Source organism: Rhinoraja longicauda, chromosome 32, assembly GCF_053455715.1.
Source record: "Rhinoraja longicauda isolate Sanriku21f chromosome 32, sRhiLon1.1, whole genome shotgun sequence".
Lineage (NCBI taxonomy): Eukaryota > Metazoa > Chordata > Chondrichthyes > Rajiformes > Arhynchobatidae > Rhinoraja > Rhinoraja longicauda.
Window position 1 is genome coordinate 24286550 of NC_135984.1, and position 27739 is coordinate 24314288.

At 48.1% G+C, this 27739-nt stretch overlaps 1 protein-coding gene across 4 annotated transcripts; it reads left to right on the plus strand.

Annotated features, from left to right (window-relative positions):
* The first annotated feature begins 6970 nt into the window (after positions 1–6970).
* tirap (toll-interleukin 1 receptor (TIR) domain containing adaptor protein) lies at positions 6971–26841 on the plus strand. Of its 4 annotated transcripts, none has more exons than XM_078426590.1 (4): positions 6971–7096; positions 11935–12083; positions 22141–22731; positions 25605–26841. In XM_078426590.1, exons 2-4 carry the CDS (start codon positions 11981–11983, stop codon positions 25706–25708), a joined length of 798 nt encoding a protein of 265 aa, XP_078282716.1. In that variant the 5' UTR covers positions 6971–7096; positions 11935–11980; the 3' UTR covers positions 25709–26841. The 4 variants fall into 4 exon arrangements, 3 of the variants coding, with proteins under 3 accessions (XP_078282716.1, XP_078282717.1, XP_078282718.1); XM_078426591.1 differs by having other exon boundaries at positions 11938–12083; XM_078426592.1 differs by lacking the exon at positions 6971–7096 and adding an exon at positions 7142–7204 and having other exon boundaries at positions 11938–12083.
* The last annotated feature ends 898 nt before the right edge of the window (positions 26842–27739 follow it).

The window sequence follows — 27739 nt, forward strand, 5'->3', positions numbered from 1 at the left end:
GATCTTATCGAAACGTACAAGATTATTAAGGGGTTGGACACGTTAGAGGCAGGAAACATGTTCCCAATGTTGGGAGAGTCCAGAACAAGGGGCCACAGTTTAAGAATAAGGGGTAGGCCATTTAGAACTGAGATGAGGAAAAACTTTTTCAGTCAGAGAGTTGTAAATCTGTGGAATTCTCTGCCTCAGAAGGCAGTGGAGGCCAATTCTTTGAATGCTTTCAAGAGAGAGCTAGATAGAGCTCTTAAGGATAGCGGAGTCAGGAGGTATGGGGAGAAGGCAGAAACGGGGTACTGATTGAGAATGATCAGCCATGATCACATTGAATGGCGGTGCTGGCTCGAAGGGCCGAATGCCCTCCTCCTGCACCTATTGTCTATTGTCTATTAAGAGGAGTGATCAACTTCCTGACTGCTTGTAGCCTTGCTACCATCCACATCTTCAGCAAATGTTCTGGGCCAGCGACACTCCAGCCCCATAACAAACATGACAAAAAGCAGCTTCATTAGTATCCCATCAATTACTTTATCATCGTTGTAGGAAGTATTGGATCAATGGTACTCCCACGTTGAATAGCACATTCCTTTTTTTTCCCCAAAAGGAAAATAGGTTATCGTAGGAAAAAAATCCAGATTGATATTCTGTCTCCTTAAAGTTCCTACTTAGAGAAGGAGGCCATTCAGCTCATCAAGGTCATGCTAGGTCTCAGAACAGCCACCCTATTAGTCGCATTCCCTTTCTTATCTCACCGTATCTTGTTCTTTTTCACATCAAGGGTCAGTTGGCAGTGGCCAATTAACCTACCAAGGGATTTATTCACAAAATGCTGGAGTAACTCAGCAGGTCAGGCAGCATCTCAGGAGAGAAGGGATGGGTGACGTTTCGGGTCGAGACCCTTCTTCAGGCTGATGTCAGGGGGGCGGGACAAAGGAAGGATATAGGTGGAGACAGGAAAATAGAGGGACATCTGGGAAGTGGGAGGGGAAGAGAGGGACAGAGGAACTATCTAAAGTTGGAGATGTCGATGTTCATACCACTGGGCTGCAAGCTGCCCGGGCGAAATATGAGGTGCTGTTCCTCCAATTTCCGGTGGGACTCACTATGGCACTGGAGGAGGCCCATGACAGAAAGGTCAGACTGGGAATGGGAGGGGGAGTTGAAGTGTTCGGCCACCGGGAGATCAGTTTGGCCAACGCGGACCGAGCGCAGGTGTTGAGCGAAGCGATCGCCAAGCCTGAGTTTGGTTTCGCCGATGTAAATAGGTTGACATCTGGAGCAGCGGATGCAATAGATGAGGTTGGAGGAGGTGCAGGTGAACCTCTGTCTCACCTGGAAAGACTGTTTGGGTCCTTGGATGGAGTTGAGGGGGGAGGTAAAGGGACATCTCGTGCGGTTGCATCTCGTGTTGCATCTCGTGCGGTTGCAGGGGAAAGTGCCGGGGATGGGGTGGTTTGGGTAGGAAGGGACGAGTGGGAACCTACCAAGGGAAGTCTGTGGGAAGTGGGATGAAATCCACACAATCACTGTGTACAGAGAGAAGCTGGGGTCAGGATCGAACCCAAATCCACTGAAACTATGGGGCATCAAAATTAATAGCAGCACCGCCATGCTCTGTCGTTGATCCATGGTTAATTTACAGGCCAGATAAGAATCAATGGACAGGATTTTACAGGCAGCACTGCCAACACTCTTAACTTGAGAAATGAACCAAAACTTGTTTCGCATCCAGGCATTCTGCCCGTAGAGATCCCGGGAACCACTGAGGGCACACAGCATGGAAAGGTACAAGCCCCCCGCGGGGGTGATTTAACTAGTCTGCATCGCAGCTGAGAAAGCTGCCAAAGACCATTGCTTCACCACCACTGCAGCTAGAATAAGCAGAGGTAGATTAAATAGACAATAGGTGCAGGAGGAGGCCATTCGGCCCTTCGAGCCAGCACCGCCATTCAATGTGATCATGGCTGATCATTCTCAATCAGTACCCCGTTCCTGCCTTCTCCCCATACCCCCTGACTCCGCTATCCTTAAGAGCTCTATCTAGCTCTCTCTTGAATGCATTCAGAGAATTGGCCTCCACTGACTTCTGAGGCAGAGAATTCCACAGATTCACAACTCTCTGATTGAGAAAGTTTTTCCTCATCTCCGTTCTAAATGGCCTACCCCTTATTCTTAAACTGTGGCCCCTTGTTCTGGACTCCCCCAACATTGGGAACATGTAGGGAGAGGAAGGATGAGGCGCCAGGAAGAGAGGAGAAGGTGAATTTGAATTTTCAATAAAATTTTATTAGCCAAGTATGTATACACCCAAGGAATTTGCCTTGGTGCTTTGCTCGCAAGGATAAAAGCATGACAAACAGTCGACAATTAAAAATAAAATATAATTTAAACATGTGAAATTAAAGAACCAGAGTAAAAAGAGGCTACAGACTTTTGGCTGTTGAGCTGAGCTACTGCTCGTGGAAAGAGGCTGTTTTTATGTCTCGCTGTGGAGGCTAAGATTTAATAGGAACCTGAGGGCCAACTTTTTTTACACATAGGGTGGTAGGTAGATGGGCCGAGCTGCCAGAGGAGGTAGTTGAGGCAGGTACTATAACAATGTTTAAGAAACAATTATTCAGGTACGTGGATAGGATAGGTTTAGAGGGATAAATGCAAGCAGGTGGGACTAGTGTACATGGGGCATGTTGGTCGGCGGGGATAAGTTGGGCCAGAAGGCCTGTTTCCACAATCTATGACTCTACGAAAAGAAGGAATCAGGGTTGAGAAAGGGAAAGAAACCGAAAGGTGAAGATTTTTTGTTGTCAGTAGTCATATGATCAACAGATCCCCGTATGTTTAAATGCATTTCCATCTAATTTTCCTGATCTCGGCCCTTCAGACAAGACAAATGCCAAATAACCTCAGGGCAGTATTTGTCCCAGAGTCACTCGACAATACCACGACTAGGGCTCGACAAACACTGGCAGGCGATCACAAACCTCAGAAATAAATAAACATGCTTGGAACAATTCCTTCAGCAGCAACCTCTGAAATCTTCCTGTCAACATGAGCCTCACACACCCTGTCCATGAACCATGATTTATTTGCCTGCAGCAATATCACAGGCACATAGACTGACAACGTGCAAAAGTAAATTAAACATAAATTACACTAATTCTACAAGGCAGTGCAAAGAAAGATAAAACAATGCAAATAAAACAGGACATTAATGCATGACACAATTGGAGAACACGTCCATGGTAGTGGTCTGTAGTGTCCCGTTATTGTGGTAGGATTAGGGTTGTGCAGGTCGGGTCAAGAACTAATGGTTGCAGGAAAGTAGCTGTTCCTGAACCATGTCGGGCTTCTGTACCTCCTGCTTGATGGTAGCAGCGAGATGTGGGCACGGATGGTGGGGATCCCCAATGATGGATGCTGCCTTCTTGCGGTGGTACCTCATGTAGATGCTTTAGATGGAGAGGAGGGCTGTGCCCATGATGGCACCACTCTCTGCAGCATCTTCAATATGAATTGCAGACACTGCCAAACCCATGACGTGTAATGCCCTTCGACCCACCAAGTCCATGCCGACCATCGATCACCCTGCGTAAGTTTTTTCTGAGATCTTTGGTTCCCTCCCACACTCCAAAGACATACAGGTTTGCAGGTTAATTGGCTTGCTGTAAATATATAAATGTCCCCAGTGCGTATAGGGTGGTGTTAATGTGCTGGAATCGCTGGTCGGCGCGGACTTGATGGGCCTCAGGATCTATTTCCGCGCTGTATCTCTAACCTAAACTAAACCCATTCATACTAGCTCTCTGTTATCCCACTTTCTCAATCACTTCCTACACGAGGAACAATTTATAGAAGCCAATTAACCTACAAACCCGCACGTCTTTGGGAAACCCATTTGGTCACAGGGATAACGTGCAAACTCCACACAAACAGCACTGAAGGTCAGGATCCAACCCTGGTCTCTGGCGCTGTGAGGCAGCTGCGCCGCTATGCAGTCTACTGCCAAGAGCAAGAGAACATCACCACATGCAGGTACTCTTCCATATCCTACATCACCCATTCTGAAGAAGGATCCCTCCTTAGATACTGCCAGGCCTGCTGAGTTGCCCCAGCACTTTGTGTTTTTTTGCTTAAGATTCCAGGATCTGTAGTTCATTGTGTCTCCTACATCACCCTATTGGAGAAATTCCCCGCTGTTTAGATTCCCCGCTGTTTATTTTGGCTTTTTTATATAGAGGGACCGTGCGGCGCTCCGGTGAGCCCCGGCAGACTGCACCCCTGGAGATAGATGGCTGTTCCTTCACCATCGCTGGGCGTCGGGACGTTTCCCCCTTTCCCCCACCCCTCCTTACACGTAGAGACCATTCGTGTAACTGGATTGAATGAGGCTGTTCTTGTAATCTAACGTTGCAGCTCAGTTAAAACGTAGCAAGAGGACACAAAGAATGCTGGAGCACTTTTTGCCTCCTATACCAAGTCTACTGGAGTAACTCAGCGGGTCTGGCAGCATCTTGAATTCATTTAATTCAAGTGAATGGGGTACCACCAATGGCCAGCAACGCAATAATCTAATAACATTGTTAAAGCAAGACTCAGTTGACTTTTTCCACGCTCCTTCAAATAAATCAGTTTCAGCGCTTTCACTTTCAGCTGGAGTAATTCAGCAGCTCAGACAGCATCTCTAGAGAAAAGGGATAGGAGAAAAAGTTACTCCACAACTCTATGTCTATCTTTGGTATAAACCAGCAATTGCAGTTTCTACATGGATAGGTTCGGATCAGGACCCTTCTTCAAACTGTCCTCCAGACAAGCTGCCTGGCCCACCAAGTTACTCCAGCACTTTGTATATTTTTGTAAACCAACATCTGCAGTTCCTTGTGGCTACATCTTAGCTTTTTCATCGCTGTTACATTTTAAATAAGAATGGTCCCCACCTGAAATTTCACCTATCCGTGTTCTCCAGAGATGCTGCCTGACCTGCTCAGTTGCTCCAGCACTTTGGGTCTTTTTTTGGAAGCCAGCATCTGCAGTTCTTTGTTGCTATATCTTAGCTCTTTCCCCGATGTTGCTACGTTTTAAATATAAAAACATCACCTAACCAAGTACGCAAAGGAGCCATTTTAGTAAGCAAAACCCGCCGCTCGTTATGCCTCTCGCAGGGTAATCAGTGTTTTGGGGGAACAGCATGTGTGATGATACCATTAAAATGCAGAATATATCTCATCTATCAATTCACAGATTTTAGTTATTTTTCTTTTGAAATGTTTCTGCAAGTTTCTGCCTACTAAAATGGCGCCGTGACGTACTACGGTTTTTAGGGTCTATCTTGCTCCTCTAGTATCTTTGGTTTTAACTGAGGTGCGACGTTAGATTACAAGAACAGCCTCGCTCAATGTAGTCAGTGGCTGCTGGGTGTGAGGAGAGCTCAGATGGGTGCAAGGGGGAGCCTGATTTCTCTCACTTCAGGTTAAGGGTTGCCAACTATCTCACTCCCAAATACGGGACAAGGTGACGTCATCACCCTGCGCCCCACGTGACCTCACCCAGCCAGAGGCCACGTGCTCCCGCTCCACCAATGGCGGCCGCCTGATCCGGGTTGCTAAGCAACCTCCATTAGGCAGCACCTTGGCCTCTGGGCCTACAGCGGCCCCCGGGGCCACAGTGTCTGGACCACCAGCTTCTCGTTTTCATCCTACAAACAGCTAACAACGTTTCCTTTATCATCGTTACCTTTTTGCATAACTTTCATTCACTGTTCTTTATCTCTCCACATCACCGTCTATATCTCTCGTTCCCCTTATCCCTAACCGGTCTCGACCCGAAACGTCACCCATTCCTTCTCTCCAGAGATGCTGCCTGTCCCGCTGAGTTTCTCCAGCATTTTGTGTCTATCTTTGGATAGAGTGGATGTGGAGAGGATGTTTCCCCTAGTGGGAGAGTCTAGAACCATAGCCTCAGAATAAAGGCTCATCCTTCCTTTAGGGAGGAGAAGAGTAGGAATTTCTTTAGATAGACACAGAAAGCTGGGGTAGACACAATATGCTGGAGTAACTCAGCGGGTCAGGCAACATCTTTGGAGCGAAGGAATGGGTGACATTTCGGGTCGAGACCCTTCCACAGACTGATGGCAGGAGGAATCACAGAGGGGGAACAGTGAGAGAGCATGTTGCTAAACTCTCGTCGAAGTGAGGAGGAGAACCTCTTCAAAGTACCTTGAGGAGAAGTTGCAGTGGAGCGGCAAGAAGTGTAGGAAAAAAAACTGCAGATGCTGGTTTAAATCGAAGGTGGACACAAAATGCTGGAGCAACTCAGCGGGTCAGGCAGCATCTCTGGAGAGAAGGAATGGGTGACGTTTCAGGTCGAGACCCATCTTTAGTCAGAGGGTGGTGAAGCTGTGGAATTCTTTGCCACAGAAGGCTGCGGTGGCCTTCAATGGATATTTTTGAAGGCGGAGATAGATTGGTGGTTTGTGACAGGATTCTTGATTAGTACGGGGTGTCAGGGGGTAATGGGGAGGAGGCAGGCAGGAGGATGGAGTCAGCCATGATTGAATGGCGGTGGAGACCCGATGGGCCGAGCGGTCTAATTCTGTTCCCGTCACATGTGACTTAATGTGGAATGCATTTCCGTCGTTTTCAGCCGCAAGGGCGTTTGCAAACCGGCTGGAGGGTAAAGCCGCTGCATGTAGGGTGCGACAGGGCCAGCCGCCAGCACGGGGAGGGGGTAGGGTGTGTGTAGGGTGTGTGTAGGGTGTGTGTAGGGTGTGTGTAGGGTGTGTGTAGGGTGCAGCAGGGCCAGCCGCCAGCAGGGGGAGGGGGTAGGGGAGGGGGTAGGGTGCGTGTAGGGTGTGTGTAGGGTGCAGCAGGGCCAGCCGCCAGCAGGGGGAGGGTGTAGGGGAGGGGGTAGGGGGCGTGTAGGGTGCAGCAGGGCCAGCCGCCAGCACGGGGAGGGTGTAGGGGAGGGGGTAGGGTGGGCTGCACGGAGACGGAGACGGAGACGGGCCCGGACCCGCAGCTCCACTCACTCACCACCCCGGGCCGGGCCGGGCCGGGCCATGGCGGGCATGGCGAGCACGTTGGCACGTTGCACCAACCAGCAGGTATCTGTCGCCACTTCCTGATAGTAATTGTTGTGTTTGCCGAGACTGCCGCCCGTGTGTCGGGCTGTGGGAGAGAACAACGCAGATAGATGCCCGGGCAAATGGAAGGTATTGATTCACACGGCGCTGGGGTAACTCAGCGGGACGGGCAACATCTCAGCGGAGACGGGGGAATGGGGGACGCTTCTTCAGACCCGAAACGTCACCTATTCCCGCTCCCCACAGATGCAGCCTGACCCGCTGAGTTACTCCAGCACTCTGTGTGTGGGGTGTGGGTGTGTGTGGTGTGGGTGGGTGTGTGGGTGGTGGTGTGTGTGTGTGTGGTGTGTGTGTCAGTGTGTGGTGTGTGTGGGTGGTGTGTGTGTGTGTGTGAGTGTGGTGTGTGTGTCAGTGGTGTGTGTGTGTCAGTGGTGTGTGTGTGTGTGTGTGGTGTGTGTGGGTGGTGTGTGTGTCAGTGTGTGGTGTGTGTCAGTGTGGTGTGTGTGTGTGTGTGTGTGTGTGTGTGTGGTGTGTGTGTGTGTGTGTGGTGTGTGTGTCAGTGTGGTGTGTGTGTGTGGGTGGTGTGTGTGTGTGTGTGAGTGTGGTGTGTGTGTCAGTGGTGTGTGTGTGTCAGTGTGGTGTGTGTGTGTGAGTGTGGTGTGTCGGGCTGGGCTGTGATCACCGCGCTGTGCGGGGAGAGAGACTTGTTTTTCTGGTTCATTATGTTGTTTTACAGAGTGGCCGCTATCTTCACACACTGTGTCACGCTGCTGCAAGCAAGAGAGTTTCTGCTCGCTCTGGGACTTATTAAAACAACCTTTGACTTGATCCCTTTCCCCCTCCTCGGCGCCCACTGTCTGAAACCAAACAACAGGCCCTTCGGCCCACCGACTCTGCAGTGCCCATTTACAGCAATTCATTCCAGATTCTCATCAACTCTTCCCTCCTCCTCAAACTACCACCTGTCTACATTAGGGGCAATTTTCAGAGGCCAGTGTAACCTCTCGACACCATCCCATCCCATCCCATCCCCCCATCCCCATCCCTCCACCCCCACCCCCCCATCCCTTCCATCCCATCCCATCCTTGGGACGTGGGTGGAAACCCGAGCAAACTCCACACAGTTGCAAACTCCACACAGACAGTACCCGAGGTCAGGATCGAACCCGGGCCTCTGGCACTGTGAGGCAGGGGCTCCACCAGCTGCCCCCCCCCCCCATTGCGATGTTCTAGAATAAGCCTGGGGAACCTTTCCCCTGTCTGAACACTGGAAATGATCCCCAAGTAACATGGACAATATGTGAGAGGCAGCTTTGCCATTCATTCTGTCTTGATGTTTGTAAACTAATTACTCCAAAGCTTTTATTTGTACAAGTGTTGTGTTGCTTCCTTTGCCGAGTACTTGCATCAGAACAGACCGTAGTGTAATCATCAGCAAACATCCTCACTTCAGACGTTGATGATGGAAGGGAAGTGATTGGTGAGGCAGCAGGAGATGGCAGGGTGGAGGACTTGGACTGAGGACTTACCACTGTGGTGTTCAGAGGCTGAACTGATTGGAACTATGATGGAGACAAGAGGGTGATGACAGCAAGATTTAACTGAGAAGGAATTTGTTTAGTCAGAGGGTGGTGAATCTGTGGAATTCATTGCCACAGACGGCTGTGAAGGCTGTCAATGGGTATTTTTAAGGTGGAGATTGATAGATTCTTGATTAGTACGGGTGCCAGGGGTTATGAGGAAATATCAGGAGAACAGGGTTGAGAGGGTAAGATAGATCAGCCATGATTGAATGGCGGAGTAGACTTGATGGGCCGGATGGCCTCAGTCTGCTCCTCGACCTAATGAACATGAGATGTGGTGGGTGCCTGGAACACGCTGCCAGGGTTGGCGATGGAGGCAGATACAATAGGAACATTTGAGGCTATTAGATAGGCACGTGGATACGCAGGGAGTGGAGGGGTCTGGATTATGTTCAGGCAGAGATTAGTTTAATCTGGTATCATGTCTGGCATGGACAGTGTCGGCACACGTTTCAAGTCGGGCTCCTTCTGTCTGAAGAAAGGTCTCGACCCGAAACGTCACCCATTCCTTCTCTCCAGAATGCTGCCTGTCCCGCTCAGTTACTCCAGCATTTTGTGTCTGTCTTTAGTGTAAACCAGCATATGCAGTTCCTTCCTACACATCCCATGTGTGACAGTTGGATGTTGTCCTGCCCAGTAGCTGTGCTGAATCCATTGCTCTCCGTCATTACTGAGACTGTATGGTGTGGATCATATGCGCTGGAGACTGGGCTACTGGGACAACACTGATGTGCCATCTCAGGCTGCCATTGCCCCCCCCCCCCCCATGTAAAAGGTATTTCACTGTGCAGTTGCACATGTGACAAATAAAGCACTATTGCCTGCACGGAGTTTGTACATTCTCGATGTGACAATGTAAGTTTCCTCCGGGTGCTCCGGTTTCCTCCCACATTCCAAAGATGTGCAGATTTGTAGATTTATTTGCCATCTGTAAGATTGTCTCTGGTGTGTAGGCTAAAACTAGTGCAAGGGCGATCGTCGGTCAGCGCGGACTCAGGAGGCCGAAGGGCTTGTTTCCGCACTCTATCTCTCAACTAAACTAAGAACATAGAATAATACAGTACAAGAGCATGCCCACATTGTCTGTGCTGAACTAAATCTTATCTGCCTTTAGAAGGTGTTATACGAGAATTTTGCCCAAACAGTCTGTGGGCCATAGGGCTATGTTTGAAGCCCATAACACTGTGGGCATGGCGTTATGTTTGACGCCCATGGTGCTGTGGCCGGTAGCTCTACATTTAGAACCCACGGTGCTGCAGCCGTCGGCTCTTTGTTTAAATTCCCACTCACTAAACCGACTGCGCTCTGCTTAAGCCTTTGTGTGCCAAGTCTGTAGCTCTGTGTGTATTGCTTTACACACCAAGTCTGTAGCTCTGTGTGTATTGCTTTACACACCAAGTCAATAGCGCTGTGTGTATTGCTTTACACACCAAGTCAATAGCGCTGTGTATTACTTTACGTGCCAGTCTGCGGCTGAAGGTGCTTTGTTCCCAAAGGGGGGGGGGGGGGGGGGGGCTGGGGCTGGGATGCAGTCCCCTGCCATTGGTTATAGTTTGAATTTGGGAGCAGCGCTATTGGTCTGGACTTACCGGCGGTTATTTCAACAGCTGATTTCTTACCCGTGTAAAGGCCGGCACCAGGAAGGCAGAAATGAGTTTATGTATGAGAGGGGTTCACCGACGGGCTGGGTGGCGATCAGTGGCGCGGACGTAGGCAGAGGGGGAGAGAGAGAGAGAGAGAGGTGTGCTGCTGTAAAATGGACCCCATGCATACCGACAAGTATTTTTGTTCGTTCACGGTCATGGTGGTGCAGCGGTAGAGTTGCTGCCTTACAGCGAATGCAGTGCCGGGGACCCAGGTTCGATCCCGACTACGGGTGCTGTCTGTGCGGAGTTTGTACGTTCTCCCCGTGACCCGCGTGGGTTTTCCCCGAGATCTTCGGTTTCCTCCCACACTCCAAAGACGTGTACGTTTGTAGGTTAATTGGCTTGGTAAATGTACAAAAAATTAAAAAAAATTGTTCTCTCTTGGTAATAAAACTGATTTGTGACTGAACAGACGTGAGCCTTTTTCTGTTCTACTTGTCAGATTCTTGAACCTGTTCCCTTGTATCAGAAGGCCTATCCAAAAGTCTTTTAAGTGTCACTATTGTATCAGTATCAACCACCACCCCCAGCAGTGCATTCCAGACATTCACTGTATTTATTTAAAAAAACATGCCCGCACATCGCCCCTCTCACCATATAATACTATGCTCCCTCAATTTGATTTTTCCATCTTGGGGGAAAAAGATTCTGACCGAATATCTTCTCCATGCCTCTGGTAATTGTCTATACTATCAGGTCTCCACGCACCTCTGGCGTTTCAGAGGAAACTATCCAAGTCTGTCCAATCTCTCCCTATAGCTGATATCCCCTAATCCAGGCATCATTCTGGTAAACCTCCTCTGCACCCTTTCCAAAGCTTCACATCCTCCCTGTAATGGGGTGACCAGAACTGCACACAATACTCCAAATACGGCCTAACCAAAGTCTTATAAAGCTTCATCTGACTCTTATGCTCAATGCCCCGACCTGTAAAAGCCAGCATATCATTTGCCTTCTTTACCACTCTATCTACTTGAGTTATCACATTCAGGGCGTTGTGAACTTGATATTAACTGCCTTCGCAAGGTAGCACTTCCTGTAGATCTCTTCATTGGTGGAGAGATCAATGCTATTGATGGACCAGTTTCTGCAGTCTCCTTTGTTCTTGAGCATTCAAATCTCCAAACTGAGCATTTGTTTCTTGTTCACAAAATGCTGGGGTAACTCAGCAGGTCAGGCAGCATCTTGGAGAGAAGGAATGGGTGACGTTTCGGGTCGAGACCCTTCTGAAGAGAAGGGTCACCCATTCCTTCTCTCCAAGATGCTGCCTGACCTGCTGAGTTTCTCCAGCATTTTGTGAATAAATACCTTCGATTTGTACCCGCATCTGCAGTTATTTTCTTACACTATTTGTTTCTTGTTAGTAATTTTAGTGCTTATACTGACCTACCAAGTTGCCAATGTATTGGTTAGATGTGGTGTAACTAAGGATCTCCCTTTTGTGATCAATTGCATCCTCGTGAAGTTGTTCCATCTCCATGCTAGCTCCGTGCTAGCCCTTCAGGGTCCTCTTTGTGATTGAACGCATTTGCAGTGTGGACCTCTCTCTATTGGGAATTAATCTGGTTACAGGAGTGATGACGTAGATTATCAACTGGCAGAATTTGGCTAACTGTTTCTTTCCGCTTAGCAGGTGAAGTCACCATGCAGTTGTGTTTGGAGAGAAGGCTCTTCTGATGGTAACCAGAAAGGAGAGCTGGAGAAGGAATTGGCTCCATTGGCTACTGTCTCGGTCGTGGGTGGTGCATAGGTGCGGCTCCTCATTGCAGCACATGGCTCGTAAGTGAATCTTGTTGGAGTGTGTAGATCCAGTGAAGCCTTATGTGCTCGAGATGGCACTAATGCTGAGATGGTCTCTGTAGCTGAGGTGGCCTCAAGTTGCGCAACGTAGAACTAGTGTGGACCAGATGATCAATGGCGAGCGAGGACTTGGTGAGGCAATAGACAATAGGTGCAGGAGTAGGGCCATTCAGCCCTTCGAGCCAGCACCGCCATTCAATGCGATCATGGCTGATCATTCTCAATCAGTACCCCGTTCCTGCCTTCTCCCCATACCCCCTCACTCCACTATCCTTAAGAGCTCTATCCAGCTCTCTCTTGAAAGCATCCAACGAACTGGCCTCCACTGCCTTCTGAGGCAGAGAATTCCACACCTTCACCACTCTCTGACTGAAAAAGTTCTTCCTCATCTCCGTTCTAAATGGCCTACCCCTTATTCATAAACTGTGGCCCCTTGTTCTGGACTCCCCCAACATTGGGAACATGTTTCCTGCCTCTAATGTGTCCAATCCCCTAATTATCTTATATGTTTCAATAAGATCCCCCCTCATCCTTCTAAATTCCAGTGTATACAAGCCCAATCGCTCCAGCCTTTCAACATACGACAGTCCCGCCATTCCGGGAATCAACCTACTGAACCTACGCTGCACGCCCTCCATAGCAAGAATATCCTTCCTCAAATTTGGAGACCAAAACTGCACACAGTACTCCAGGTGCGATCTCACCAGGGCCCGGTACAACTGTAGAAGGACCTCTTTGCTCCTATACTCAACTCCTCTTGTTACGAAGGCCAACATTCCATTGGCTTTCTTCACTGCCTGCTGTACCTGCATGCTTCCTTTCATTGACTGATGCACTAGGACACCCAGATCTCGTTGAACTCCTCCTCCTCCTAACGTGACACCATTCAGATAATAATCTGCCTTTCTATTCTTACTTCCAAAGTGAATAACCTCACACTTATCTACATTAAACTGCATCTGCCATGTATCCGTCCACTCACACAACCAAGTCACCCTGCAGCCTTATTGCATCTTCCTCACAATTCACACTACCCCCCAGCTTAGTATCATCTGCAAATTTGCTAATGGTACTTTTAATCCCTTCGTCTAAGTCATTAACGTATATCGTAAATAGCTGGGGTCCCAGCACCGAACCTTGCGGTACCCCACTGGTCACTGCCTGCCATTCCGAAAGGGACCCATTTATCCCCACTCTTTGATTTCTGTCTGTCAACCAATTTTCTATCCATGTCAGTACCCTACCCCCAATACCATGTGCCCTAATTTTGCCCACTAATCTCCTATGTGGGACCTTGTCGAGGTACACCACATCCACTGACTCTCCCCTGTCAATTTTCCTAGTTACATCATCAAAAAATTCCAGTAGATTTGTCAAGCATGATTTCCCCTTCGTAAATCCATGCGAAGGGCCTTTTTCCATGCTCCATCTCAAAACTCGAAGAACGATAACTAAGCATGTGGAGCATTAATCTATGTTTCGACCACAATCTATGTGAAACTAAATTAGCTGTAATAATATTGAGGATGAGGTAATGGGGGCGGGTGTCTGGGGGAAAGGGGGGAGGGGAGTCGGGAGTGGGCATAGAGTGGGAGTGGGGGGGAGGGGGGGGTGGGGGGAGGGTAGTGGGGAGGAGTGGGGGGTGGGGGGGACATGGACTTGTGATTTGCTGTTGAAGACCACTGGAGCAAGTATGTCTTCAATTAAATTAGGTATGTGCATTTTTAAATGAAACTTTCTTCATAACTTAGTCATACATTTTGTGAGCAGCAGCAGAAGCAGCAATCAGCAGAAGCAGCAATCAGCAGTAGCAGCAGCAGCAAGCAGCAGTAGCAGCAGCAAGCAGCAGCAAGCAGCACCAAGCTGTGTTGCTTGGGAAGTAGTGTGTGGGGATTGTGTGGGGATAGTAAGGAGTAAGACCTGTGTGATCTCCCGGACAAGTTTCGATCGCCTAGCTTGGGGTCGGAGAGGAATTTCCCGGATTTTTTCCCAAATTGGCCTGGGTTTTTTATCCGGTTTTTCGCCTCTCCCAGGAGATCACTCAGTTCTTTTGGGTGGGCGGTTGGAGCGGTTGGAGTAGCGGCCGGGCGGTAGGTTTAGTAACCGAGCACGGGGCTTTGTTTGGAGAGTATGACTGCCAGGGCAGTTTTTTGTTCTGGGTGTCAGATGTGGGGAATCTGGGAGTCTGATAGTCTTCCAGACATCCACATCTGCGCCAGGTGTGACGAGATGGGGCTCCTAAGGGACCGTATTAGGAACCTGGAGCGGCAGATTGATGACCTCCGTCTGATCAGGGAGAGTGAAGAGGTTATAGATAGGAGTTACAGGGAGGTGGTCACTCCTAGACCACGGGAGGTAGACAAGTGGGTCACTGTTAGGGGGGGCAAGGAACAGAGGCAGGGACTAGGGAGTACCCCGGTGGCTGTACCCCTTGGAAATAAGTACTCCTGTTTAAGTACTGTTGGGGGGGACAGCCTACCTGGGGGCAACGACGGTGCCCGGGCCTCTGGCAAGGAGTCCGGCCCTGTTGCTCAGAAGGGTAGGGAAAGGAAGAGGAGAGCAGAAGTAATAGGGGACTCTATAGTGAGGGGGTCAGATAGGCGTTTCTGTGGACGCAGTCGGGAGACCCGGATGGTGGTTTGCCTCCCTGGTGCCGGTGTCCGGGATGTGTCTGAGTGTGTCCAGGATATCCTGAAAGGGGAGGGAGAGGAGCCAGAGGTCGTGGTACATATAGGTACCAACAATATAGGTAGGATAAGGGAAGAGGTCCTGAAAAGAGAATTCAGGGGGCTAGGAAGAGAGTTTAAAAAAAAGGACTTCCAAAGTAATAATCTCAGGCTTACTGCCTGTGCCACGCGATAGTGAGAATAGGAATGGAGTGAGGTGGAGGATAAATACGTGGCTGAGGAACTGGTGCAGGGAGCAGGGTTTCAAGTTTCTGGATCATTGGGACCTCTTCTGGGGGAAGTATGACCTGTACAAAAAGGACGGGTTGCATCTGAACCCGAGGGGAACCAATATCCTGGCGGGGAGATTTGCTAAAATAACTGCGGAGACTTTAAACTAGTACGGTTGGGGGGAGGGACTCAAACACAGATAGCTAATAGGCAGTGTGTGAGGCAGGAGGCAGAAAAGGGAAACACTCAGACCCAATATGTAGGAGAGAAAGAAGGGAAAAGAAATAAACTGAGAATAAGAAATGATGGGTCCCTTAAATGTGTATATTTTAATGCTAGGAGCATTGTAAGAAAGGTGGATGAGCTTAGAGCCTGGATTGACATCTGGAAGTATGATGTTGTGGCGATCAGTGAAACATGGTTGCAGGAGGGTTGCGATTCGCAATTAAATATTCCAGGATTTCATTGTTTCAGATGTGATAGAATCGGGGGGGCAAGAGGTGGGGGTGTTGCATTGCTTGTCAGGGAGGATATCACAGCAGTGCTTTGGCAGGACAGACTAGAAGGCTCGATTAAGGAGGCTGTTTGGGTGGAACTCAGAAATGAGAAAGGTTTAGCAACACTTATAGGGGTGTATTATAGACCGCCAAATAGGGAACGAGAATTGGAAGAGCAAATATGTAAGGAGATAGCAGATATTAGTAGTAAGCACAGAGTGGTGATTGTGGGTGATTTCAATTTTCCGTATATAGACTGGGAATCACATTCTGTTAAAGGGCTGGATGGTTTGGAGTTTGTAAAATGTGTGCAGGATAGTTTTTTGCAGCAATACGTAGAGGTGCCTACCAGAGAAGGGGCAGTGTTGGACCTCCTGTTAGGAAATGAGATGGGTCAGGTGACGGAGGTATGTGTTGAGGAGCACTTTGGGTCTAGTGATCATAATGCCATTAGTTTCAATATCATTATGGAGAAGGTCAAATCTGGACCAAGGGTTGAGATTTTGGATTGGAGAAAGGCTAATTTTGAGGAGATGAGAAAGGATTTAAAAGGAGTGGAATGGAAATTGTTGTTTTATGAAAAGGATATAATAGAGAAATGGAGGATATTTAAAGGTGAAATTTTGAGAGTACAGAGTCTTTATGTCCCTGTTCGGTGGAAAGGAAAGAATAATAATTTGAAAGAGCCGTGGTTTTCCAGGGAAATTGGACACTTGGTTCGGAAAAAGAGGGAGATATACAATAAATATAAGCGGCAGGGAGTAAATGAGGTTCTTGAGGAATATAAAGAATGTAAAAGGAATCTTAAAAAGGAAATTAGAAAAGCGAAAAAAAGATATGAGGCTGCTTTGACAAGTAATGTAAAAGTAAACCCCAAGGGGTTCTACAGATATGTCAATAGCAAAAGGATAGTGAGGGATAAAATTGGTCCATTAGAGAGTCAGAGTGGACAGCTATGTGCTGAGCCGGAAGAAATGGGGGAGATATTAAACAATTTCTTTTCTTCGGTATTTACCGAGGAGAAGGATATTGAATTATGTGAGGTAAGCGAAACAAGTAGAGTAGTGATGGAAATTAGGAGGATTAAAGAAGAGGAGGTACGGACACTTTTGAAGAATATAAAAGTGGATAAGTCTCCAGGTCCTGATAGGATATTCCCTAGGACATTGAGGGAAGTTAGTGCAGAAATAGCAGGGGCTATGACGGAAATATTTCAAACGTCATTAGAAACAGGGATGGTGCCGGAAGATTGGCGCATTGCGCATGTTGTGCCTTTGTTTAAAAAAGGTTCTAAAAGTAAACCTAGCAATTATAGACCTATTAGTTTGACGTCTGTGGTGGGAAAATTAATGGAAAAGATACTTAGGGACAATATATATAATTATTTGGATAATCAAGGCCTGATTAGAAACAGTCAACATGGATTTGTGCCTGGAAGGTCATGTTTGACTAATCTTCTTGAATTTTTTGAAGAGGTTACCAGGGAAATTGATAAGGGCAAGGCTGTGGATGTTGTCTATATGGACTTCAGTAAGGCATTTGACAAGGTTCCACATGGAAGGTTGATTAAGAAGGTTAAATCGTTGGGTATTAATAGTGAGGTTGCAAGATGGATTCAACAATGGCTGAATGGGAGATACCAGAGGGTAACGGTTGACAATTGTATGTCAGGTTGGAGGCCAGTGTCTAGTGGAGTGCCCCAAGGATCTGTGTTGGGTCCACTGTTGTTTGTCATTTACATTAATGATCTGGATGATGGTGTGGCAAATTGGATTAGTAAATATGCAGATGATACTAAGATAGGTGGAGTAGTTGATAGTGAGGTAGATTTTCAAAGTCTACAGAGAGACTTGGGCCTTTTGGAAGGGTGGGCTGAAAGATGGCAGATGGAGTTTAATGCTGATAAGTGTGAGGTGCTGCATTTTGGTAGGACAAATCAAAATAGGACGTACAGGGTAAATGGTAGGGAATTGAGGAATGCAGTGGAACAGAGGGATCTGGGAATAACTGTGCATTGTTCCCTGAAGGTGGAATCTCATGTGGATAGGGTGGTGAAGAAGGCGTTTGGTATGCTTGCCTTTATAAATCAGAGCATCGAGTATAGAAGTTGGGATGTAATGTTGAAATTGTACAGGGCATTGGTGAGGCCGAATCTGGAGTATGGTGTGCAGTTCTGGTCGCCGAATTATAGGAAGGATGTCGACAAAATGGAGAGGGTACAGAGGAGATTTACTAGAATGTTGCCTGGGTTTCAGCACTTAGGCTACAGAGAGAGGTTGAACAGGTTGGGTCTTTATTCTTTGGAGCGTAGAAGGTTGAGGGGGGACTTGATAGAGGTTTTTAAAATTATGAGAGGGACGGACAGAGTTGACGTGGGTAGGCTTTTCCCTTTGAGAGTGGGGAAGATTCCAACAAGGGGACATAGCTTCAGAATTGAGGGACAAAGGTTTAGGGGTAACATGAGGGGGAACTTCTTTACTCAGAGGGTTGTGGCTGTATGGAATGGGCTTCCGGTGGAAGTGGTGGAGGCTGGCTCGATTTTATTATTTAAGAGTAAATTGGATAGGTATATGGATAGGAGGGGATTGGAGGGTTATGGTCTGAGTGCAGGTAGATGAGACTAGGTCAGGGAGAATGGTCGGCGTGGACTGGTAGGGCCGGACAGGCCTGTTTCCATGCTGTAGTTGTTATATGTATACGTTATATGTAAGAAAAAAGCAAAATAGAAAAAACAAAACAAAACAATTTTTTCTTTGTTGTAAAAAGTATCTATGTTCAATAACCTTTCCATAATAGCAGAATATACTCATGATAGGCCTGACATTATACAGGGAGTCCAAGAACTACAGACTGTTGGAAACAATAGTCGTTTTTCACACATGAATGCGTATGCGCATTTGGCGTGCATACTTTTTTTGCTGAAAAGTTGCATTACCTGCCATATTATGAATTTTGATGTAAAATTCTGAAATTTGGACCAAAAAATTCTGAATTTGTAAAATCAAATGTTGGGAGGTCTGAGAATGGGGTTGAGCGGGAGAGATAGATCAGCCATAATTGAATGGCAAAGTAGACTTGATGTGCCGAATGGTCTAATTCTCCTCCTAGTACTTCAGACTGATTGTGGTTTTGAGGGGGGGGGGTGTCTGGAAACAAGAAAAGACCAGGCCAAAACAGGACCCGCAGCAGGTGACCTCAGTCGGGGAGGTTCCCTGATAGGCCAATTGTTAACTAGGGACGGTGTGATTCAAAGAGGAGTACAATAGACAATAGGTGCAGGAGGAGGCCATTCAGCCCTTCGAGCCAGCAACACCATTCAATGTGATCATGGCTGATCATTCTCAATCAGTACCCTGTTCCTGCCTTCTCCCCATACCCCCTGACTCCGCTATCCTTAAGAGCTCTATCTAGCTCTCTCTCGAATGCATTCAGAGAATTGGCCTCCACTGCGTTCTGAGGCAGTGAATTCCACAGATTCACAACTCTCTGACTGAAAAAGTTTTTCCTCATCTCCATTCTAAATGGCCTACCCCTTATTCTTAAACTGTGGCCCCTGGTTCTGGACTCCCCCAACATTGGGAACATGTTTCCTGCCTCTAACGTGTCCAACCCCTTAATAATCTTACACGTTTCGATATATGTTTCGAATACATCATTGTGAACTGTGGAACTGGTTAACTGACTTTTAGTGGAGGAAGGGAGAGAGGGGGTAGGGAGATGTTTGTAGAAGTTCCTTAAAATTAGAGAATTCAATGGTCATACTGTTCACTTACAAGCTACCCATGCGGAATATGAGGTGCTGTTCTTCCAGTTTGCGTGTGGCCTCACTCTGGCCATGGAGGAAGCCCAGTACAGAAAGGTCAAGTGTGGGAATGGGAAGCGGAGTTAAAATGGTGAGCAACCAGGAGATCCAGTAGGCCTTGGCGGACCGAGCGGAAGTGTCAGCGAGTCTACACTGGCCCATAAACTTTACCCAATTCCCCCACGTCGGTCCTTTCCAGCTGCACATTTCAGTTCTCTGATCATGTTGACTCTCTGTAAAATTGCAATTGCTTCAGCCTGTAAATCCAAATGCCATGACCTTACCCGTTTTACGGTTTAATTTCGATACTAGCTACTTACTAAAGCTTCTCCAACTACTGAAACTTACAGATGTGTTTGCAGTGAGGCGCAGTCACCTGAATCACCACCCGTCACCCACCTTTCAGTTGATTGAAAAAGACAGCAGGGAAAACAGGCCCTTCAGCCCACCGAGTCCCTGTCATCCAGCATTCACCCGTTCACACTAGTTCTATGTTGTCCCACTTTTGCATCCACTCCCCACACACTAGGGGCAATCTCCAGAAGAGAGATCGTGTGCGCATCCTTGTATCCCTCTTGTATCACCTCTTTCACCAGCCAACAATGGGCCGTTATGGGCTCCACTCTTCCTGAGGTCAACTATTGTATCACCTCTTTCACCAGCCAACAATGGGCCGTTATGGGCTCCACTCTTCCTGAGGTCAACTATTGCTGGGCCTGATTTGTTCTTGCCTTTTCTCTCTCCGGTTTATTTCCCCCTAACCCCTCTCCCCACCCCCCCCCCCCCCCCCCCAAACCTCTACTTTCTGTCTAAAGAAAGGTTCTGACCCAAAACGTCACGTATTCTTTTTCTCGAGGGATGCTGCCTGACCAACTGAGTTACTCCAGAATTTTGTGTCTGCCTTTGGTATAAACTAGCATCTGCAGTTTCTTCCGATGCAATTCACAGAGGCCAATTAACCCACAAACCCGGGCGTCTTTGGGATATTGGTGAAAACCGGAGCGCCCGGATGCAACCCACACTTTCACAGGGAGAACGTGCAAACTCCAATCAGGCAGCACCAGGTCAGGATTAATCCCAGGTCTTTGGCATAGCGAGGCAGCGGCTCCACTCGTTGTGCCTTTCCATTGTGTTACTTTCCATTTGTTTCTTGTTAGTAATTTTAATAACTTAGTTTAAATGTAGTAATTAGAATTACACGTGCGGCACTGGCTCATAATTTACAGGACCATAGAATAGAATGAAATACATTTAAAATAGAATAGAAATTGCATCCTCAGCGGCCAACAGTTTCCTGCCTTCCCGTATGTCATGATTGATCATTTTCCTGTTCCCCCTGGTTTAGTTGCTGTTACCACAACAGTTACTTCTCGGTAAGTAAATTTTGACCTTAAAATGCAACGGTGAAAGTTCTTTCCCTGCACTCGGCTACCCCCCCCCCCCCAACCTACCCCTCCCCTGCCCCGCTGACTTTGGAAAACACTTTGGACTTTTGGGGACCTCATTGAAACGTACAGAATAGTGAAAGGCTCGGACAGAGTGGATGTGGAGAGAATGTTTCCACCAGTGGGAGAGTCTAGGGCTAGAGGTCGTAGCCTCAGAATTAAAGGACGTTCTTTTAGAAAGGAGATGAGGAGGAAATTTCTTTAGTCAGAGGGTGGTGAATCTGTGTTATTCCTCGCAACAGAAGACTATGGAAGTAAAGTCTATTTAAGGCAGAGATAGATAGATTCTTGATTAGTACGGGTTTCAGGCCTTATGGGGGAAGGCAGGAGAATGGGGCTGGGAGGGAGAGATAGATCAGCCAAGTTGGAAAGTGTGCAGAGAAAATTTGCGAGGATGTTGCCTGGTCTCGATGGTCTGAGCTATAGAGAGAGGTTAAACAGGTTGGGACTATTCCTTGGGGCGAAGAAGGATGAGGGGTAATCTTATACTGTACAAAATCATGAGAGGAATAGATCAGGTAGATGCACAAAGTCTCTTGCCCAGAGTTGGGGAATCAAGAACCAGAAGGCATAGGTTTGAAGTGAAAGGGGAATAATTTAATAGGAATCTGAGGGGGAACTTTTTTTAAGCAAAGGGTGGCGTAAATCTCTTACCTCGACGGAGGTGCGATTTTTCTCCGTATCGTATCTCCGTCCGCACTGCGGCCTAACGTCGTGGAGTTGGCGGCCTTTCCTGGAGACCGACGGGTGCTCCAAGCCGCGGGAGTCTGCGGGACTTTAACATCACGGAGCTTTGCCGGGGATCGAAGGTCCAACCGCGGAGAGAGATTCGGGAGCTCCATGCCGCGGAGAGAGTTTCGACCGCCCCAACGCGGGGGTTACGGTCAACCCGACGGGGGCTTTGATCGTCGGCTGTGGGGGCTTTGATCGCCCCGACTGCGGAAGGTTTGACTGGCCCGACTGCGGGAGATCAAAGAGGAAGAAGTTGCACTTTATTGCCTTCCATCACAGTGAGGAACGTGGAATCCACTGTGGTGGATGTTTATGTTAACGTTTACATGGGTGTGTGTCTCGGTGCTTTTCACTTAGTACGGCTGTATGGTAACTCAAATCCCACTGTACACTGACAATTAACTGGTACATGTGACAATAAACTGACCTTGAAACCTTGATGTATGGAACAAAATACTGGAGGAGGTAGTTGAGGAAGGGACTATTGCAATGTTTAAGAAGCAATTAGACAGGTACATGGATAGGATAGGACAGGTTTAGAGGGACATGGACCAAATACAGGCAAGTGGGACTAGTGTAGATGGGGCATGTTGGTCAGTGTGGGCAAGTTGGTGAAGGGCCTGCTTACACACTGTATCACTCTAAAGTTTGCTCTCTTTGAAGGATTATTCCGGTGGTTTGGAGACTTCAGGAGGAACAGGAACCGGGGCCAAAATGGCAGCTCCAACCCCCAGCCGAGCAGCAGAGTGACAGGTCCCTGTAAGAGCCAGAGTTCCACCAGCCCCACCTCACAGACCACCGTGGCCACCACTGCCTCCTCGTCCCGGAGGTTCGACAGCAAGGCCCGATGGAGCAAGGAGTACGATGTGTGCATTTGCCACGCTGAGGACGACGTGACCTACGTGCAGGACCTGGTGGCTTATCTGGAGCTACGGCCGCACAGTCTCCGCTGCTTCCTGCAGATCCGGGACCTGGTGCCAGGGGGCGCCATCTGCACTGAGCTGTGCCAGGCTGTCCGGCAGAGCCACTGCTGGGTCCTGGTCATCTCGCCAGCCTTCCTTCAGGACCCCTGGTGCGGCTATCAGATGCAGCAGGCCTTGTCCGAATCCCCCAACGCTAACGGGAGGGTCATTCCCGTCCGCATGCGGCTGGAGCGCAAGGACTACCCGCTGGAGCTCCGCTACATGTTCGGAATCGATGTCGGAATGGAAAAGGAGAGTGGCTTCCAGAAGATCAAGCGAACTGTACTGTCCTGTGAGTACCAGGTTTATGGGTGAAGTGGCCTTGGTAAAGGTTGGAAATTGTCCCTGGTGCATGGTATATTGTTAGTGTACAGGGATTGCTGGTCGTCACGGAGTTAGTGGCTATACTGTTCCTTGAGTTCCAAAGCTACACTACTGTGAGCGGGTTGCGCTGTGGTAGAGTTGCTGCCTTACAGCGCCGGAGACCCAGGTTCAATCCTGAGTATGGGTGTTGTCTGTATGGAGTATGTACGTTCTTCCACTGACCGCGTGTGTTTGCCCGGGTGCTCCGGTTTCCTCCCACACCCCAAAGGCCTACAGGTTTGTAGGTTAATTGGCTTCGATAGAGATTGTAAATTTTCCCTGGTGTGTGTGGGGTGGTGTTAATGTGGGGGGATCTTTGGTTGGCACGGACTCGGTGGGCCGAAGGGCCTGTTTCCGCTCTGTATCTCTAAACTTAATTAAACTACCATTGGTATACTGTACTGCACCACTACTATACTGTACCATACGGTGAGTACCAAAGCTTAACTACTGTACCACAGGTGTACTGTACTGTATCACAGGTGTACTGTACTGTACCACAGGTGTACTGTACCACAGGTGTACTGTACTGTATCACGTGTACTGTACCACAGGTGTACTGTACCACAGGCATACTGTACTGTACCACAGGTGTACTGTACTGTACCACAGGTGTACTGTACTGTACCACAGGTATACTGTACTGTACCACAGGTGTACTGTACCACAGGCGTACTGTACCACAGGCGTACTGTACCACAGGTGTACTGTACTGTACTGCAGGTGTACTGTACCACAGGTGTACTGTACCACAGGTGTACTGTATCACAGGTGTACTGTACTGTATCACAGGTGTACTGTACTACAGGTGTACTGAACTGTACCACAGGTGTACTGAACTGTACCACAGGTGTACTGAACTGTACCACAGGTACTGAACTGTACCACAGGTGTACTGTATCACAGGTGGACTGTACTGTACCACAGGTGTACTGAACTGTACCACAGGTGTACTGAACTGTACCACAGGTGTACTGAACTGTATCACAGGTGTACTGTACCACAGGTGTACTGTACTGTACCACAGGTGTTAATACCCAGGGATCCAACTTAGTAAGTGCACTGGTAATTCTAGAGTGGATGTGAGTTAACGTGCCCCACCCAAATTTAAAGATTAGCAAAACACTGATGTAGGAACTCAGTGGGTCTGGAGTATCTGTGGAGGTAATAGATGATATTTTCGATCGGGACCCTTCTTCGAACTAATGGGATAGGAGAGATGATGCTGGAAGAAAGAGGTGGGATGTGACAAAGCCTGGAAAGTGATAGTGAGGGGAGTTGGGGAGGGGGTGATTGGCAAATGGGTGGTGTAAGTGACAGGCGAGAGATGAACAGGAGACAAAATGGAGTTGGATAAGGAGAGGATATAAGTCGGTGCTGACCATCGATCACCCATTCACACAAGTCCTACGTATAAACAAGAAGCTGCAGGTGCTGGTTCACAAACAGTGTTGGAGTAATTCAGCAGGTCAGGCGGTGTCTCTGGGTGGCACGGTGGCGCAGCGGTAGAGTTGCTGCCTTACAGCGAATGCAGCGCCGGAGACTCAGGTTCGATCCTGACTACGGGCGCCATCTGTACGGAGCTTGCACGTTCTCCCCATGACATGCGTGGGTTTTCTCCGAGATCTTCAGTTTCCTCCCACACTCCAAAGATGTACAGGTTTGTAGGTTAATTGGCTTGGCAAATGTAAAAATTGTCCCTAGTGTGTGTAGGATAGTGTTAATGTGTGGGGATCGCTGGGCGGCGCGGACCTGGTGGGCCGAAGGGCCTGTTTCCGCGCCGTATCTCTACATCTAAGAATCTGAAAAAAAACATGGGTGGGTGATGTTTCTGGTCGGGACTCTTCTTCAGACTGATGTGTCTTTTTTCACACTAGTTCTATGTTATCCCACTTTCTCATTCACTCTCTACACACTTGGGCCAATGTACAGATACAATTAACCTACAAACCTTCACGTTTTAGGGATGTGGGAGGAAACCAGAGCAACCGGAGGAAACTCACCCGCTCACAGGAAAGCCATTCAAACTTCACACAGACAGCACCCGAGGTCAGGATCGAACCCGGGTCTCTGGTGCTGTGAGGCAGCGGCTCAACCTGCTACGCCATTGTTAGGAAGGAGAGGGAGGCACATCAACACAGAGCCACATGGCCTGGTCAGCAACACACTGGACCTGCGTGGAACCAGCTGAGTGAGCATGTAGAGGGGAGTAGGCAGCAAGAACACAGGCCCAGCTCCTGCCCCCCCCACACCACACCCTTGACATGTGTTAAATACATTGAATAATGGTGCTCTCAATGCAGTCAAATGTAAATACTCGTCAATACACCCTAGCTCCAGTAGGAGGTGGTAGTGGCAGTATCTGTCCTGCACCTATTTCTCTCACTCTCTACCTCTCTCCCTGCACTATTATTGTTTGTTTATTTGTCTTTTTTAAATTTATATATACACTGAACCTTTTGTTCATTACGGGTTTTACAGAGTACTATGTTTGCATGTCTGTTATCATCTTGCAGCTAAAAATTTAATTGTTCCATTTCGGGACAAATGACACTAAAAATACAAGTTAGTTTGGGTTGACTAGTACGAGTGTCACAGGTTATGGGGAGAGAGCAGGAGAATGTAGTTAGGAGAGATAGATCAGCCATGATTGAATGGCGGAGTAGGCTTGATGGGCCGAATGGGCCTAATTCTGCTCCTATCACTTATGAAGTTGTAAAGCACTGTTGACTCTGGGAGGCTATCTCGCTGTGGAATGCAGTGTGGAGTTTGAGGTGTGTGTGTGTGTGTGTTTGGCTGCAGATCTTGAGGAGATCCGTAGGACGGATGAAGAGCAACAACACACGGAGACTGAGAGCCGGACAACGACTGGCAGCAACACCGCAGACTCGAGTGGGCCTTGCTGAAAACATGGCGGAGAACGCACGCAATGTCATGATCGAGAAGTTGGGAACAGACAGTGGAGGAGTCAGTCCCAACATTTAAACTTCAGAGCTTGTGCGGGTCCATTTCTGTAGTGTTGTATGTAATTTAGTATCTGCCTGAATCCCTGTGCCTGGTGGATACCTCTGTTACTTTATCTGTTTTTTTAAGTGTGTTTGTATGTGTTCCGTATAATTTGTTTGTGTAGCGCAGTGTGTGTGCGTATGTATGTCATAGATTCCTATAGCATGGGAACAGGCCCTTCGGCCCAACATTCCCATGCCGACCAACATCTACGTTACTCCCACCTGCCCGAGTCTGGCCCATATCCCTCTAACCTTTCCTATCCATCTACCTGTCCAAATGTCTATTAAATGTTGTTATAGTACCTGCCACAACTATCTCCTCGGGCAGCTCCTCCCATATACCCACCACCCTCTTGGTGTAAAAGATGCCTCTCAGGTTCCTATTAAATCTTTCCCCTCTCACCTTAAACCTGGTTCTTAGATATAGCGCTTAGAGCTAATGTAATCAAGGGATATGGGGAGAAAGCAGGAAAGGGGGACTGATTCTGGATGATCAGCCATGATCATATTGAATGGCGGTGCTGGCTCAAAGAGCCAAATGGCCTCCTCCTGCAGCTAGTGTCTATGTTTCTTTGTTCCCGGGTGGTGATAGTCTTTTGACCAGCCTATTCCCCTCGTGTGTCAGCCCATCTGCTTCCACAGTGAGCCGGTGTGCGTGTGCACACTTTAGTCTCTCCTGGCGAGGGCTCTGCCTGGCTTACAGATAACCAGTGACCATTAACATGGGACAATCTTTGACCCGAGCCCTGGATTTGTTGCCCGTGTTGAGCTGAGATACAAACACATGGTTGAACCTTTGGAGATACGTTTTTCAATGGCAACTGGACAACTGTGTTGTGTTTGAGCACAGATTTTATTTTTCTACTATGTTCTTGGAGTTGTTGGTGCTACAAAGGAAATGGCTGGCAAATTCCACAGTCAGTCACACCTTGGTAACGGTGAGGATTGATTGTATTGATGATGATTTGTGATACAACCTTCTGTTTATGGAGAAATAATGCTGCTGTCATTCTCTCGAATTTTAGACACAAGTTCTCTTACCAATTAAATGCATTACTATATAAAGCAAAATCGTCAATGACTTTGTGTGATAACTGTACTTTACTAATTGTGATTAGTTAAAATAACTCAAGGATTCACTGCGGTTGAAAAGATTATGCAACCAGAGACTTGTGTGACTAAGGAGTTCCCTTCACGGCCTGTATTTATATATTACCCACTGTGGATGAATTTGATGAGGTTCAGGAAAAGCACCAAATGCTGGAGTAACTCAGCGGGTCAGGCAGCTTCTCTGGAGGACGGGAATAGGTGATGTTTCTGGTCGAGACCCTTCAGCAAATTGATTGCAGGGGTGGGAGGATAGAAAGCCGGAAGAGGGGAGTGGCAGGACAAAGTGTGGGAGGTCACAGGTGAACACAGGTGAGGGGGGGGGGGGCGGAGGGAGGTCATTGATAGGCAGACGTTTGGACAAAGGCCTGAGAAGAACACACACAAAGTGTGAGGCAAAAAGATTCCAGAGTTGCGAATTGTGTAGCCAGAGGATTGAAGAGGTGTGAATTGTTTCAGAATGTAGATGGAGAGGGAAGTTTAGGTGTAAGGTCAGAGACAGCTTGGGGCGGGGGATAGTTTAGTTTATAGACACAGCACGGAAACAGGCTCTTCGGCCCACCGAGTCCGCACCGACTAGTGATCTCCGCGCACTAACATTATCCTACATACACTCGGGACAATTTTACCAAAGCTAATTAACCTACAAACCGGAGGTCCCGAGGAAAACCCACGCGGTCACAGGGAGAACGTACAAATCCGTACAAATCAGCACGGGTGGGGTGGGGGGGGGGGTTGAGTTCTTCCCTAAGTGATGGTCATTGGAGTAACTGCATCATTGGAGTAACTGCATCCACTTATACATTTCCAGACATGTGCCTC